The sequence below is a fragment of the Rhinopithecus roxellana genome, chromosome 3 (genome assembly GCF_007565055.1).
Source record: "Rhinopithecus roxellana isolate Shanxi Qingling chromosome 3, ASM756505v1, whole genome shotgun sequence".
In the NCBI taxonomy this organism is placed as follows: Eukaryota; Metazoa; Chordata; class Mammalia; order Primates; family Cercopithecidae; genus Rhinopithecus; species Rhinopithecus roxellana.
Genome location: NC_044551.1, coordinates 36,513,962 through 36,530,320, shown reverse-complemented (window position 1 = coordinate 36,530,320; position 16,359 = coordinate 36,513,962). Strand labels below are relative to the sequence as shown.

Below are 16,359 nucleotides of genomic sequence, written 5' to 3'. Positions count from 1 at the left end.
TAAGAAGTTTCTTTGTAATTCTGCCCACCCTCGAGAATGTACTTTGTGAGATCCACCCCCTGTCCCCAAAACATTGCTCTTAACTCCACCGCCTATCTCAAAACCTATAACTACTCATGATAATCCCAACACCTTTGCTGACTTCTTTTCGGACTCAGCCCACCTACAACCAGGTGAAATAAACAGCCACGTTGCTCACACAAAGCCTGTTTGGTGATCTCTTCACACGGACATGTGAAACAGCTACCAAAATGAACAACACAGATTTGGATTCTAATCAAGCCTCTAGAGCAGCAGGGTACAAAAATAAACAATGTAAGCCACAAATATGAACGGTATATGTAACCTAAAGTTTTCTAGTAGCCATATTTAAAAAAAGCAAAAAAAAAAAGTGAAATTTTACTAATGTATTTAACTCAGCAGACTCAAAATATTATTTAAAATGTAATAAAAAATAAAATAATTATTAATGAGACTTTTAACTTTTTTCACATATTAAGATTCGGAACTCCGGTGTATTTTACACTTATAGCACATCTCAGTTTGGACTTGGCACCTTTCAAGTGCTCTGTAGTCACCTGTGGTTAGTGACTGCTGTAGTGCACAATGTAGCTCTACACATAACTTCTAGTTCATACGAAATATAGGGAACAGGGAAACGAGTTAGAAGCTACCACAAGGAGATAACTGACAAGTCCAAAAGGTGGAATAGTTTACCAAACAACTGATTTGTAGTCTTCAAATTGAAAAGGCAATGCTATGAAAAGGAAACTGAGGGATTATTCTTGAGCAGGGGTGTCCAATGTTTTGGCTCCCCTGGGCCACAATGGAAGAAGAATCACCCATTTCTTACTTGTTGGAGTAGGTGTCATACAATCCCACTTTTCCATCATCAGTTCCAAAAGCTAAGCAACCTTCCTTGGTTGGGTGCCAGCACAGCTACAAAAAAAGAGTTCCCAAGTGAGAATATAAGAAATGGGGCATATAGTTAAAGGAATCCTTACATTACCCTTTAAGGATCCAAAGAGAAAACTTTCTGGCTCTGATTTCTTCATTATTTAAAGGAGAAAAAGGTTATTAAAAACAAAGTCAATGTCATCTGTCATCTTTCATCCAAAAAACCGACTGTAGATCTTGTATCTCTCTTTCCAGATATTTTTGTGAATAAGCTTATACACAATTGAAAAAACCAAATGAGTTCAAATACATAAATGATGTGCATTATACACTGTCGAGTGGGAATAAAAGATTCTGGAAGAATTTAGAAAATACAGTTCTATTAATATTAAATAGCTTACAAAATTTGAAAAGACAGATCATAAACTGTCCACAGTAGTTCTCTGGATTATTCAAGTAGGGGACTTGAATAATGGAGTGGAGGGTAATATTAAATAGCTTACAAAATTTGAAAAGACAGATCATAAACTGTCCACAGTAGTTCTCTGGATTATTCAAGTAGGGGACTTGAATAATTGGAGTGGAGGGTAAAGTAGGAAAAAAATGTTTCCTTTCTCCATTTTTGTGTTGTTTGATTTTCTTTTTAAACCATAGAAGTTTATTACCTTTAGATTCAGTAGCCAAAAGAAAGGTATCACTTTAGAGAAAACCAAAAAAATTACACATACCGTATTGTAACCTGCTTTCCATGTTTTATAATTGACATTTTTCATGAATCATTTATATACCTTTCCATATTAAGGAAGAAAGAATCTACATTATCATTTTCAATAATCTGATGCAATTCCAACATGTGGTTATCTTATAACTTAATGTATTTTCTATGAATATACAGTCAGGCTATTTCTAACTTCTTACTATTAGAAAAACTGCTGAGATGAACAAAGTCTTAATAAATTTAAACTCTGAAGGATAATGGGTTTGGTTACAGGATCCTTCTGCTTTCCTAGTTTCAAACTTCACTGAACATACTTTAAAACTTTTGATTACCAACAGAGCTCATTTAAATGAACAGGTATGAAAGAGAATTATTTGAAAAAAAAAAAAAAGTTCAAAACAAGCTCAAAAAAAGAATCCTTACCGCTGTAACCTTGGACTTGACACCTTGCCAAAAATGTTTCACATCATAGTTGTTCTTTATGGAGAGTGTATTCCATACACGGATCATGCCATCCCCAACACCTATGGCCAAAGAGCCTACGTCCACAGAAGAGAAAGCCAGGCTGTATGCAAACCCACCAAGGGAAGGCAGGGTCCAGCAGCACTCCAGGGTGGCCATGTCCCAGCATTTTACCTGCAAAGATTAATGGTAAGGGCCTAAACATAAAAAAGAACAGAGAAACAAGAAAAAAAAAAAAATCTGATATGTGAAATGGGATAGGCTCAAAGAGTGGGTAAGGATAACGTATGTCTTCCAGTAGGAATCAAAGAAAGCACTGCTAAGAAAAAAAAAATTAGTAATAAATTATGTTGTTGAAAGGGATCTTAAAATACATTTATTCCCAAAGATGTCAAGTGAATTCAGGGTTACACAATTAATAAACCAGAACCCACACCTCCTGTCTCCAAGTTCGGTGGTCCTTCTGTCCTATTATAGCACTGGTAACCTCCTCATTTGGCAAACTCTAAGGAAGAAGATGGCCTCAGCACAGTGGAAAAATCAAAGAACTGCTCTCTCAAAAGGCAAAACACCTTATCATACCCCGGGAAGAAGGTGTGGTAAGTTTTTAATCATCACTTGATGATTAAAAAGAGACAGGCTTGGGAGAAAACGAAGTCTACCAAATAAGCCTAGTTTAATCGCAAAACAGTAAGGTAACAGGCTTTCAACTAAAGTCAATAGTCTCTGAAAGATTTCTATTCTGCTACATAAACTACAAACCAGGATAAACCATAGCATGAGGACTTAACACAGGGGTGTCCAATCTTTTGGCTTCCTGGGGCCACAGTGGAAGCAGAATTGTCTTGGGCCACACATAAAATACACTAACACTAAGTTGGGCATGGTGGTTCATGCCTGTAATCCCAGCACTTTGGGAGGCTGAGGCAGGTGGATCATGAGGTCAGGAGATGGAAGCCATTCTGGCTAACACAGTGAAATCCTGTCTCAAAAAAAAAAAAAAAGCAAGGTGCAGGTGGTGCACGCCTGTAATCCCAGCTACTTGGGAGGCTGAGGCAGGAGAATGGCGTGAACCCAGGAGGTGGAGCTTGCAGTGAGCTGAGATCGTGCCACTGTACTCCAGCCTGGGAGACAGAGTGAGACTCCGTCTCAAAAAACAAAACAAAACAAAACAAAAAACCACTAACAACAGCTGATGAGCTTAAAACCATCCTGAGCCATGGGTTGGACAAGCTTGACCTAATACATCCTTCCCTGGGCAAAACTACCCTTCTTTATCATGTCTGCTTTAACAAAAAACCATTTTGGTGGGTCTTCACATTCTCCCTACATGTGAGCTATTGATATATTCAGTGCTGATCTGTAGCAGTAACTCTGAAATTGGAGTCAGGGGTGGGGTATTATGACTTGATAGGTGCTTTGAAAAAGCCCTCTAATCCCACCCAAGTTGTAAACTGCTGTTCTACAATGCTGAGTGAAAATAAGCAGTTCTTACATCTCTATCCATTGATGTGGAAAGTAATAGCTGTTTGTCATCCTCTGTTTGTAAAGAACATAAATTAAACACAATTCTTGAATGATTTTGCCCTTCTGATGAGGCACTGAAGAGGGTGTATTTCCGTCTCCAAGATTGAGTGAGATCCCATTGCAACAGTTCACCTCTGTGAAGGAAAAACGTAAGCATTAGTTCTTTTACAAACAATCTGAAAACAAGTGACTGTTGAGTCACAGAGTCTAGGCTCATAGCTGCAAAATGATTTGTCTTTTAAGGAGAGAAAAATTGCATATTCTGAAGATACGCACAAAATATCTCTGGGAAGGCTGGGTGCAGTAGCTCACATCTGTAATCTCAGCACTCTGGGGGGCCGAGGCAGGAGGATAGCTTGGAGCCCAGATCTCAAGAAGAGCCTAGGCAACAAAGTGAGACTGTCTCTACAAACAATTAAAAAATTAGTTGGGCATGGTGGTGCACACCTATGGTCCCAGTTACTTGGGAGGCTGAGGTGGGAGAATTGCTTGAGCCCAGGAGGTTGAGGCTGCAGTGAGCTATGTTTGCATCACTGCACTCAAGCTTGGGTAACAGAGCAAGACCCTGTTTAAAAAAAAAAAAATTTAGCCACAGAAAGGGGAACCAAGTAGCCAGGGAAGACAGGACAGTTTATTATATAATTTCATTCTTCTTGAACCATGTGAGTATATTGGACTACCCTTTTAACAGATTTATCTCCAGCTACTAGAAGTAGGTAGTCAATGAACTCTGTTTACTGAATGGGCACAGCCATCCAACCTAAGGGAAAATATTATAACCATCTCCTCTTTCTACACATGAAGTGACTGAAGCTCAGAAAAGTAAAGGGTCTTGCTCATGAATACAAGGCAGTAAGTGACAAAGTGATTCTGAAATTTAGTTCTGACTTCAGAGTCCATATTCCTAACTGCCAGACTATACTTATTTGATCTTTTTACAGCTCTGTTAGTAGACAGCACAGGCGTCAGTCTCATAATTTTTCCATTTCAAATGGGGTCCATCATAATACAAGCCTTGGCCATTATTTTCTCCATCTACAAAGAGAAACCTAAAAGTCCTTGAGGCCAAATAGAAAAACAAAACATATCTAAGAAAGCATGACCAAAAAAGACTTACCCAAAACAGCTAGATACCAGCTGTGTTGGCTGATTGCTGGGCCAATGGAGTGTCAACCAAAGGCGCTCTTTAACAGTTGGGTCTATACCCCCTCCTCTTCTCTTCAGAAAGGGCAATTTCAAAATCATCACCCCTGCAGATTAAAAGGAAGGCCAATGGGCACTCAAGACAGTGAAATTACATGCATGACATTGCTGGCAGTTCACAATACACAGTCTGTGCTGCAAAAGCTTGTTAGTTTGGTTACTGAGAATTCAGATCTCATTTTCCAATGGTTACAATTATAACCATTATAATGGTTATATTTTTAACCACCATAAATAGTGGTTAATACTAGTTTAGCTACATTTAGGTCAAATAAGCTTCCACAGGCTATCTTGACAACCTCAACACATTAAGAGTATATTTTCTTTTTTTGGCCAGGCGCGGTGGTTCATGCCTGTAATCCCAGCACTTTGGGAGGCCGAGGCGGGCAGATCATGAAGTCAGGAGATCGAGACCATCCTGGCTAACATGGTGAAACCCCGCCTCTCCTAAAAATACAAAAAAATTAGCCGGGCGTGGTGGTGGGCGCCTGTAGTCCCAGCTACTCACGAGGCTGAGGCAGGAGAATGGCATGAACCCGGGAGGCGGAGCTTGCAGTGAGCGGAGATTGCGCCACTGCACTCCAGCCTGGGCGACAGAGCGAGACAAAAAAAAAAAAAAAAAAAAAGAAAAGAGTATTTTTTTGGTCTGGGAAAAGGAGTGCCCAAGTAAAACTGAGAACCCAGCTGGTAAAACAGCTAAGTTGTGTACCCAAAAGCACCACAGTGACATAACTCCAAAGTGAAAAGGACAGAGACTGGGATTACTATTTCTAGTCGGCAAGAAATCCAACAAAGAAGAAAAGTTTTGCAGTCAACTTGCTGTGGCTGGGGAGTACCTCCACCCGACGCACTTCTAATCACAGTTTTTAAAACTGTATTGTGCATCAGAACCACAGGTGAAACTTTAAAAAATACATATGCCAGGGTCTAACTCCTATAGATTCTGACTCAGTAGATCTGAGGTGGGGTACAAGAACCTACCTTTTCTAAAAACTCTCCAGCTGATTCTGCTGCACAACCACAATTGAAGGCCATTATACCAGACACCTCTAAGTGTAGAGGTTACCCTTCTGCAGGGATCTTCAGCCTTATGTTCCCACTTGGAGTTTAGCTGTAGTATGCCCAAAAGTAGCCCGTAAACCTTAAAAAAGTTCTTTCAAAAATATACTATTAGTTATCTACCATTGATGAAGCTTGCCATTGATGATGACTACATGCCAAGCGCTGTGCTACTTGCTTTACACGCATTTGGGCAAATATGATAAAACTATCATGGTTTAAAATAAAGTAGAAAGTACATCCATGTTCATAGCATATTATTTAGAATAGTAAAACATGGAAGCAACCCAAATGTCCATCAGTGTGTTAGATACGAGTTCCAAATTTCTCTTCAAAGAATCAATATGTCAGTATGTTCAATTATTTGCCTTCTATTTTTAAACTTAACTTCCTCATAAAGCAACCTTTTTCGATTACCTGCTCCACCCTGACTCATTCTGAATTCCTGCTCTGCCATAACCATTTTTCCTGCCAAAGCACTCACCCCGGCACTCTCTTTAAATTAGCCAATCAGAATTAGTTTAGCCTGTGTGGTCTAACCCTAGCCAATAGGGGAACGATACAGCAGCAGGGGCCACGTGTGTCAGGGATAAGAACCCCTTCCCCTCGCTTGTCCAAGTGTGCGCTCACCATTGCTCCATCTGTAAGGGCACACCCTTCTACAGAAGTACATTGCCTTGCTGAGAATTAAAAAGAAAATTTTATATTCGAGTGCTATTTCTTTTGCGGCACCAAAATTTTATTTATAACAAGTGGATGAGTGGGTATGCAAAATGTGGGACACACATACAATGGAATATTATTCAGCCTTAGAAAGGAAGGATATGTTGACATACGGTACAACATCAACGAACCTCAGGGATATATGCTAAGTGAAATAAGCCAATCACAAAAAGACATATCATATGTATAATTTCACTCAAAGAAAATACTCAAGAGTAGTCAAAATGATAGAGCAGAAAGCAGAATGATGGTTGCCAGGGCCTGGGGGAGAGGGGAATGGAGAGTAGAACTCTGGAGATGGGTGGTTGTGACAGTTGCACAACTTTAGGGTATACTTAATACCACTTAAATGTACACTTAAAAGTGATAAAAATGGCAAATGTTATATTTTCCACCACAACTTAAAAAACTGCGGAAAAAAAATAAAATGGAGAAGCCCGCTAGACAGAGAAAAGCAAGATTTTTTACTATAAAGGTTATATTCTCTACTATACTATAAATATTCATTATGCCTAGAGTTTCTCCTAATTTTTAAACTTAACGAGAAAAGTTCTGTTCAAAGAGAAATCTGGGAAAGCTAAATGATTGAGGGGCTCTATAATTTGGATAAAATGAGCTTTTACACATAATTCTAGGCTGGGTGTATGTTATTCTGCATTTGTGCATTAGAAGCTCTAACTCTTAAGATCTTTTCCATTCTCCTGGCCTAGGCCATATCATGTTCTAATACTCCTGTTTTTATTACAAATATTCTGCTCTCCATGCCAAATAGTGACCCTTCTATAAAGCAAGAGGTCCTTGTCTTCTTCTGGAATGCATGGGAAATACTCATCTCTAAGGCCAGATGTTGAGAGAATAGAGAGTTCTAGCCCAGGCTCAAATGAGGAAGCAGAATTTTAGACCAAAAAGTGAAGAACTGCTCTCAGATAGATGACACACCCACAGGACAATAAGACAGAACAAAAAACCCTCTACTTCCACCAGATCAACATAGGTTACATCACAAAGGAAAGATCAATCTTACCTCGGCCTCTAGAACAGCTCCAGATTCGAATGGTTTGATCTTTGCTTCCAGTGGCTAAGTAGCAGCCTTTTGTTACTGGAGCTTGTGCCACAGCATTCCCATTGGTAATTTCAGCTTCTTCTATGAGATAGGTAGCAATTTTGCTTTTAATTTGCATTAAACACGCACTAATATAAAAAAATTAGTTTGCAAGAGTTCCCAAAACTTAGCTATCTCTTTCATAGGTCTGAACTATAAAATTTGAAGTTTTATGTATAATTAAAATGATATAATTCAGCCGGGCACAGTGGCTCATACTTGTAATCCCAGCACTTTGGGAGGCTGAGGCAGGTGGATCACCTAAGGTCGGGAGTTCAAGACCAGCCTGACCAACATGGAGAAACCTGTCTCTACTAAAAATACAAGATTAGCTGGGCATGGTGGCGCATGCCTGTAATTCCAGCTACTTGGGAGGCTGAGGCAGGAGAATCGCTTGAACCTGGGAGGCGGAGGTTGCAGTGAGCTCAGATCTCGCTCCAGCCTAGGCAACAAGAGCAAAACTCTGTCTCCAAAAATAAATAAATAAATAGGTAAGAGATAAAATGATATAATTGTACCCGCTCTGTTCTTCAGGCCTCGAGAGTACTGCACCTTCCCTTAAACCATCTCTACCTGAAGTTTCCTCTTGGTTTATAGATAAACAATCTTCACCAGGCAGGGGACACCAGGCTATGGAGTGGATTTCATCATCATGGCCTCGAAGCCTATGAATAACTTCTCCTTTCTTACTGATGTCAATTATCACCACTATGCCATCCTTGTAGCTAAAAAACAAGAGTTAGAAATATTACTAAAAAAATGAAGACAGAACAGAGTCTCTAGCAAACATTTTGGCTTAGAGTTACCATTGGCGTATTCCTTAAAGTTAGGTGCATTTGGGGTGGCGGAGGAGGTAAGAGGACAAAAAATAATTTTGTTTTTTCCTTTTTTTAAATGTGCTCACCTTATGTCTCCTGGTTTTGTTAAAACCCTTCTCTCTAGGATCAAACTCTTGGCAGTAGGTAATTCTATGTACGTTGCATGGTACAAAGCTCACAGTGGACCACGATTTTGTTCTAAGGGGAACTTTCACAGGTTTTGCAAGGGTCCAGCAACTCTTCTTTTTTTTTTTTCCCCTCTCTGTTGTCCAGGCTGGAGTGCAGTGGCACAATCACCACTTACTGCAGCCTTGACTTCCCAGGCTCAAGCAATCCTCCCATCTCAGCCTCCCAGAGTAGCTGGGACTACAGGTGCATGCCATGCTCAGCTAATTTTTGAATTTTTTTTGCAGAGGTGGGGTTTCACCATGTTGCTCATGGCTGGTCTCGAACTCCTGGGCTCAAGTAATCTACCTGTGTTGGCCTCCCAAAGTGATGGGATTACAGGCATGAGCCACCACACCTGGCCAACTCTTCTAATTAGAGATAATTTTATCCTAGTGCACTGGAAAATAATCTCTTTTTTATAAGTGATACTACTTTTTAAACTGTGAACTTAACAAAAGTTGCAGAATTCTACACTCTAGACCCGTATATTCCAAGGCTGTCATTTTATGAATTCAGAAGAAACTGAGAAATTCTAATAGCTTTTTAAAAATGAATTAGTTCAGATACATAAAAAAAGTAATCTACCACCCTGCCTAAGAAAAATAATTACCAATAGAGCTGAAGTCCTCTGTACATTCCACCTCAATCAAACCTCTCTTCTTGCCAGATCTCTTCTCCTTTTCTTCCTTTACCCAGAGGTCAACTCTATTTGTGAATTGTGTTATATCATTTCTAGCCTTTCTTTGTATATATTCCTAAATAAGATATAGATTTTGCATATTTTAAAACTGCATATAAACGCTATCATCTGTTTTCCTGCAGCTTGTTTTTTTCACTCATTCTGTTTGTAAGTCATCCATGTTGATACACGTAACTCTAGTTCCTGGCCAGTCATTACACTATTGTATTAGTACTGCAGTGTGTGAATATATCAAAGTTTATTCATTTTCCTTTTGAAGGGCTTCCATTTTTTACAACAACAAAAAAAATGCTATTAATGTTCAGGTACATGTCTAAGACAATTTCAGGTTTGATGCCCAGTAATAGAACTGCCAGGATGTTAAGACACATGCATCTTTATTAGAAAGTATAAAACTGCATTCTACAAAGTTGTTGTACCTATTCACACTCCCTACACGTTTAGAGCATTTGACAGGGAAGAACACCAGCACAGCTTTATTTAATTTTTTTAAAAAGAAAGACATACTAGAGTATGTCAACCTTTGAAGAGCTGGACTTTGAAAACTGCCAAGTTATGCAACCTAATTGTCAACAGATCAAGCTATTTAGAAATCTGAATCAAGCTTTCTGGGAATAACACTATTTTGAAGATCCTCCCCTGACCCCTGCCTACTACCTTTCTGTTAATCCTCTCTAGCAACTCTACTGCAACGCTGCTCCCACTTTAAGAGACTGCCGATCCAGTCCTCTTCCATTTTCACTATCACTATCACTCACCCACACCTGTCTTTCCATACTTCCGCCAACCCAATGGAGCACAGATTTCATGATCCATCACTATCATTGACTTTATTATTATTATTATTTTTTAAATAAGAGTCTCGCTCTGTTGCCCAGGCTGGAGCGCAGCGGCGCAATCTCGGCTCACTGCAACCTCCACCTCCCAGGTTCAAGCGATTCTCCTGCCTCACCCTCCTGAGTAGTTGGGATTATAGGTGTGCACCAACACGTCTGGCTAATTTTTGTTTGTTTGTTTTTTTGAGATGGAGTTTCGCTCCTGTTGCCCAAGCTGGAATGCAATGGATCAATCCTGGCTCACCACAACCTCCGCCTCCCGCGTTGAAGCGATTCTCCTGCTTCAGCCTCCCGAGTAGCTGGGATTACAGGCATGCACCACCACACTTAATTTTGTATTTTTAGTAGAGACGGGGTTTCTCCATGTTGGTCAGGCTGGTCTCGAACTCCCGACCACAGGTGATTTGCCTGCCTTGGCCTCCCAAAGTGCTAGGATTACAGGGGTGCACCACGGTGCCTGGCCCAATTTTGTATTTGTAGTAGAGATGGGGTTTCACCATGTTGGCCGGGCTGGTGTTGAACTCCTGACCTCAGGTGATCCGCTGCCTCGGCCTCCCAAAGTGCTGGGATTACAGGTGTGAGCCGCTACGCCTTATCATCAACTTTTAAAACTACCCGTACTTCCCGTCTCCTTCTCTCTCAAGAGTACTTACTCCACAAAGCCCCAAACCTGGCTGAATCCAACTATCTCCTTTCTCAAACAGTTTGGGTTTACTTTAAATTTACAGTCACGATTCTTTGTTTGCCACTCAACAGTGAACACTGGGCCTACAATTTTCCTTAGTACTTTCATTTTCCTATTCTCTTTGACCATTTTCATACCTCTTTGCATATCTAGTTTCAACCCCATGCTGAACTTGACTCTATCCCTCTGACTTATGCCACACTGAGAAAATCAGAAATCCCAGAATGGAACACTTTCTTCTTCCAAACACATCTACAAATCTACCTGCACCTATTTCTATATTCCCAGCTGTTCTTTCTTCTTGTCATCTGAATCCAATCCCCTTTTGACTTTTCAGCATCACCCCTGCATTTATCACAGTTTACTCCTGCAACTAGCTCTTCCTCTTTTCAAGCCTTACTTCCATCAGCATAAAAACAGGTCCCCTGTATTTCCCATTTAATACTCCCTTGACCCCATCTATCCCCTCTGGCTCCATGTCTATGCACATTTTTACAACAAACTTTGTGAAAGAGTTGCTGTCTCTTTGTATACCTCTATTACCTTAGCCCCCAGTCTTTCAAATTCACTCCAGTCAGAATTTCTCCTTCAACATTCTAGGGAAATTGCTTAAGTCTTCAAATTAGAGAAAATGGACATCTTTCAATGAGAAGTACATGAAATGGTGAAGGAAATGGGGATCATGTGAAACAACCTTGGTGATCAATGAGGAAACAGATCCCAATGCCATAACACTTTCCCAATCTAGAGGGAGCGCTCAGAACTAGAGAGACCCAGCAAAGTCATCTGACACCTGGGAGTTCATGTTATATCAAAGGGCAGTAGAAAAAGGGAAAAAGGTGACTGGAGGAGTTAGATATGAAGAACCAAGAAAGTACAGTACCATGGAAACCAAGGAAACAAAAAAAGAGGGAGGGGCAGAAACAGTAAGGACCTGGAGGAATAAATGATGCCAAGGGCTCAGGGGGAGTGGTTAACATCTGTAGATGGTTTCCTTTGAGGAATAAAAGGACAGAAGAAGATAAAGAACATGCAAAACACGATCATAAACAAACAAAAATCATCAATACAGATGGCACAGTACTTACCCAATGGCTACTAAATCTTCATGATGAGGTGAACAAGTAAGACAGAAAATTGTCCTGGGTTCTATAAAGAGGTGCTGGCTGTCATTTCTGTTAAGCCAGTAACAAAAAACTACTCCTTTTTCATCCCCAGATACTATTAAGTCCTTTACTCGAGGAGACCAATGTAATGTTGATATTGTATGCTTTAAAACAAAACAAAAATTAGTTGTCAATGCTCAAGTTTTACTTAATTTTTAACTTGTATCACAAACCAGCATAATGCTACATATATACATTAAAAGTAGTTAATACTTATTAGTAGTACTTGTTTAACAACATGGTATTAACAAAATGGTGGGAAGATTTAGACTACTGGGAATCAAACAATCATGAAAATTTTTTTTAATAGCTTAATGCAAAGTTCTTACAAAGATTAGGTAAGCCTTTTCTTTTCCTTTGTTCTCTCAAAAGGTAGGTATATCAAGTAACTACATAGCTTAGAAATGAGTTTCATTCACGCATTGACAATCTATATCAGGAGTCCATTTATATCAATAACCAGAGGGTAACTGTTTTAGACCTTGTGGGCCATACCATGTCTGTTGCAACTACTCAACTCTTGTAGCATGAAAGCAGTCATAGACAATGCTTAAATGAATTAGTGTGGTTGTATTCTAATAAAACCTATTTACAAAAGCAGTTTGCCAACCTCCGGTTTGTATGTATCTCCTTTCAAAAAAAAGTTGAGACATCTTACAATATGGTTTCTTATCTAATTAACGAACACAATTACAAGTTACTTTGCACAGATGAGCTAGCAAAACTAGCTTGCAACAGAAGAACCCCTTAGCACAGATATATAAAAACGTTCTGAGAAACCAGTAAGCCATGGTACCTGATGGAGTGCATGTTCTGTCACAACTGTTTTTGTCTCTACATCCCATATTTTCACAGTTCCATCGTCGGAGCTGGTGGCACAGAGGTTGTACTGACCAGGGTGATGAGAAAATGTGAAGCCGGAGACCCTTTCGGTGTGTCCCACCAACTCTCCTATGACTTCAAGCAAAAACAGACGCTAGGTTAATCCAAGTGCTATCCAAGGTTCCTGGCAGAATCATACTGTTGTTGGATGATGAGTGAGCAGATGCTTTGGCGTTACTTAACCCATGGTATAACTGAAAACCGAAGGACTTACAATCAGAATTCCCAAGTGCTGATATTGGCTGTGCCATGTGACTTCGAACAAGCCTCTGAGCCTCAGCTTCTCAACTGTGAAATGAATGTTGATATACTTTGCTCTGCTTAGTTCACAAATTGGAAAGTAGCTCAAATAATGTGAAAGTGACTTTTATTTAGATGTGGCCAGAATAAATTACCTGGTACGTCATATCCTAAGGCACAATCAAAGCCTAGTTTGGAGCCTGAAAGCATCTGGTTTAACCCATTCATCTTACAGTAAGGAATGCCACACGTTGCAGGATCTTGCTTAGGGCCTGCAGCTGTAGTCAAACCCCAACCCCAGGAAGGCTCCCGGCGGGCTGGCGCGCACCGGGCTGGACGGGGGAGCCATATAAATGGCCGGGACTATACAAGGCTAAGTAAGCAAGCGGTCCCACGTGGAAGCTCCAAGAGGCGGGACTGCTCGGCCACAGCATGGTGTAGCTCATGCTGGAGACCAGAAGCAACTCAGCTTAGTGACTGTGGGCTGCCTCTCCTCCCAGCCTGAGCCTCAGTTTCCCTAGCTGTAGAAAACGGGGTGGCTGGAGACATCCACTCGGCGCCTCTTGGGAGCGCAGAAAGGGCAGGAAGTCTCGAGCCCAAGGGTAGTGAGTTACCTCGAAACGGGGGTGTCCCAGGACTCTCGCCTGCGCTCGGGCCCACGCGGACAAGGAAGACAGAGGTCCGCGCGGCGAAGCCAAAGAGGCCCCCGGGCACGGCATCGCTGCAGCGGGCGCAGTACCAGTTGGGGGAGGGCAGCAGCGTCCGCGGCTCCTGCCCCATCACTACAGGCCGTCGGAGCCAAGAGAAGCACCCACAACCGAACGCTCGTAGCCTCACGCCTTAGACAGGGAGTGGGGCGGGGTGAATTCCGAGCCCCGCCTTCTCGGGCAGTCGCTACGGTGCGCGTCGAGGCCCAGCCAGCACCGCGCGTTCCGTTCCCGCTGCCGGCGGGCTGGGAAGGGCCGGACCGCGAGTGCTGCATTGGCCCTCAGTACCTGGCCCGCGGGAGGAGGTCCGCCGCAACCCTGGCTAGGATCGTGTGTTGGCTGAGCACAGCCCCGAGGTTAAGCATTCTCACTTCGCACAGAAAGGCACAAAATTAGAGGATTAGACTAGTAGAACCAACGCTCCACGCTACCAGTTTATTGTTTGGATCCGTTCGACCACTGTCCTGTCCAGTGTTTTTTGAACGCTATGTGCCAGGGTACTTTGCTGCTTGTGGAGGTGTTTTAAAGATATTCACAAGAGGCCGGGTGCTGTGGCTCACGCCTGTAATCCCAGCACTTTGGGAGGCCGAGGCGGGCGGATCACGAGGTCAGGAGTTAAAGACAGGCCTGGTCAACATAGCGAAACCCCTTCTCTACTAAAAATACAAAAAATAAAATAAAATAATAAAATAAGCTGGTGTGGTGGCAGGCGCCTGTAATCCCAGCTGCTCGGGAGGCTGAGGCAGGAGAATCCCTTGAACCCGGGAGGCGGAAGTTGCAGCGAGCGGAGATTGCGCCACTGCACTCCAGCCTGGGTAACATTGCGAGACTCCATCTCAAATAAAAACAGAACAAAACAAAACAAAAAAAGATACGCACAAGAAGCCACTTAACAAAAATATGGAGCCTGAGAGACAGACTGGTGTGAGCTGTGGTTGTGCCACTGCACTCAAGCCTGGGCAATAGAGTGAGACCCTGTCTCAAAAAAATAAAAATATGAAAGTACAAATCTGGAATTAAAAAGGGAAAGAACAGTTTCTGCAACTGGGTGGCAATTCTGGCTGTGGGTTCTGGGTACTCAAAGATGAAAGAGAAGCAAATGGAGTGACTCTTGATTTGCTTGATTGAGGGCCAGCTCTGTGAAGGAAGCTGTATGTGGTAAATAGTGTGGAAGAAAGTTTCCTTTCAACTCAAAAATGCTAAAATGCTCAGATTCTGCACTACTTGTGTGTTGCTTGTTTGCACTCAGTATCTGGCACTCCTGCATATGTAGCAAACCGAAATCTGAACCACCTGTCATTAATACAGAGAGTCAAATACATATATTTGGATGCGTCTAGGAGCACAAATTTGGAGGCACCTAGCTGTAGATTGATTACTGGTTTGCCAGTTGTTAGCTGAGAGACTTTAACCTATCCTAAATGTGCTTCCTCATTTGAAGAAGGAAAATGATAATCCATGCCTTGTTGGATTGCTGTGAGGAATAATTGAGATTTAGTGAAATACCTGCCGGATAAACGGCAGTAAATGCCAGACGAATATAAACTCATTTCTTGAAGATCAGCCAGATTAGTAGGGATTAGGACAGCATACATCATATTTGTTTTTTTTTTTTTTTTTGAGACGGAATCTTGCTCTGTCGCCCAGGCTGGAGTGCAGTGGCCGGATCTCAGCTCACTGCAAGCTCCGCCTCCCGGGTTCACGCCATTCTCCTGCCTCAGCCTCCCGAGTAGCTGGGACCACAGGCGCCCGCCACCTCGCCCGGCTAATTTTTTTTTTTTTGTATTTTTAGTAGAGACGGGGTTTCACCGTGTTAGCCAGGATGGTCTCGATCTCCTGACCTCGTGATCCGCCCGTCTCGGCCTCCCAAAGTGCTGGGATTACAGGCTTGAGCCACCACGCCCGGCCCATACATCATATTTGAACTATTTGCTCTTTAAAAGAGATTTTAGGCTAGGTTTGGTGGCTCACACCTCTAATCCCAGCACTTTGGGAGGCCAAGGAGGGCAGATCGCTTGAGCCCAGGAATTCAACATCAGCCTGGGCAATTTGCGAAACTCCGTCTCTATAAAAAATACAAAAACTAGCCGGGCGTGGTGACTTGAGCCTGTAGTCCCAGCTACTTGGGAGGAGGAGGTGGGAGGGTGGCTTGAGCCCGGGGTCGAGGCTGAAGTGAGCCTAGGTCGTTGCCACCGCATTCCAGCCTGAGCGAGGGACAGACCCTGTTTCAATAAAATGAAATAAAATAGCTTTCACATGATTTCAACTTATCTTTACGACAAGCTTGTGTCCTAGCGTTAGTCATTTCTGAAAAGAAAACGGAGGGCCAACAGATTAGGTGGCTTGTTCACGTATTCTGTTCCCCTACTCCTTTCGAGTTTGTGAGTGGGGCTTCGCAGTTTTTCTGAATCCAGGTGAATTTTCGGAAACCCACGCGCTTTCGGCCTTTATTAATTCATTCATTCC

The 16,359-nt window shown here is 42.0% G+C and overlaps 1 protein-coding gene across 3 annotated transcripts in view; it reads right to left on the bottom strand.

The window, feature by feature from the left end:
* Positions 1-14,049, bottom strand: part of GEMIN5 (gem nuclear organelle associated protein 5) — a 50,773-nt gene extending 36,724 nt beyond the window's left edge. For 2 of the 3 annotated variants that reach the window (XM_010360551.1, XM_030927712.1), the window contains exons 1-9: positions 13,801-14,049; positions 12,861-13,021; positions 11,987-12,168; positions 8,265-8,416; positions 7,614-7,733; positions 4,722-4,854; positions 3,573-3,738; positions 2,039-2,251; positions 854-939 (exon numbers count right to left, since the gene is read on the bottom strand). In XM_010360551.1, the coding sequence (XP_010358853.1) occupies positions 854-939; positions 2,039-2,251; positions 3,573-3,738; positions 4,722-4,854; positions 7,614-7,733; positions 8,265-8,416; positions 11,987-12,168; positions 12,861-13,021; positions 13,801-13,966 (1,379 nt within the window). In that variant the 5' untranslated portion in view covers positions 13,967-14,049. The remainder of the gene's footprint in view (positions 1-853; positions 940-2,038; positions 2,252-3,572; positions 3,739-4,721; positions 4,855-7,613; positions 7,734-8,264; positions 8,417-11,986; positions 12,169-12,860; positions 13,022-13,800) is intronic. The other variant, XM_030927711.1, reaches the window with a different exon arrangement.
* Between the last annotated feature and the right edge of the window lie 2,310 nt (positions 14,050-16,359).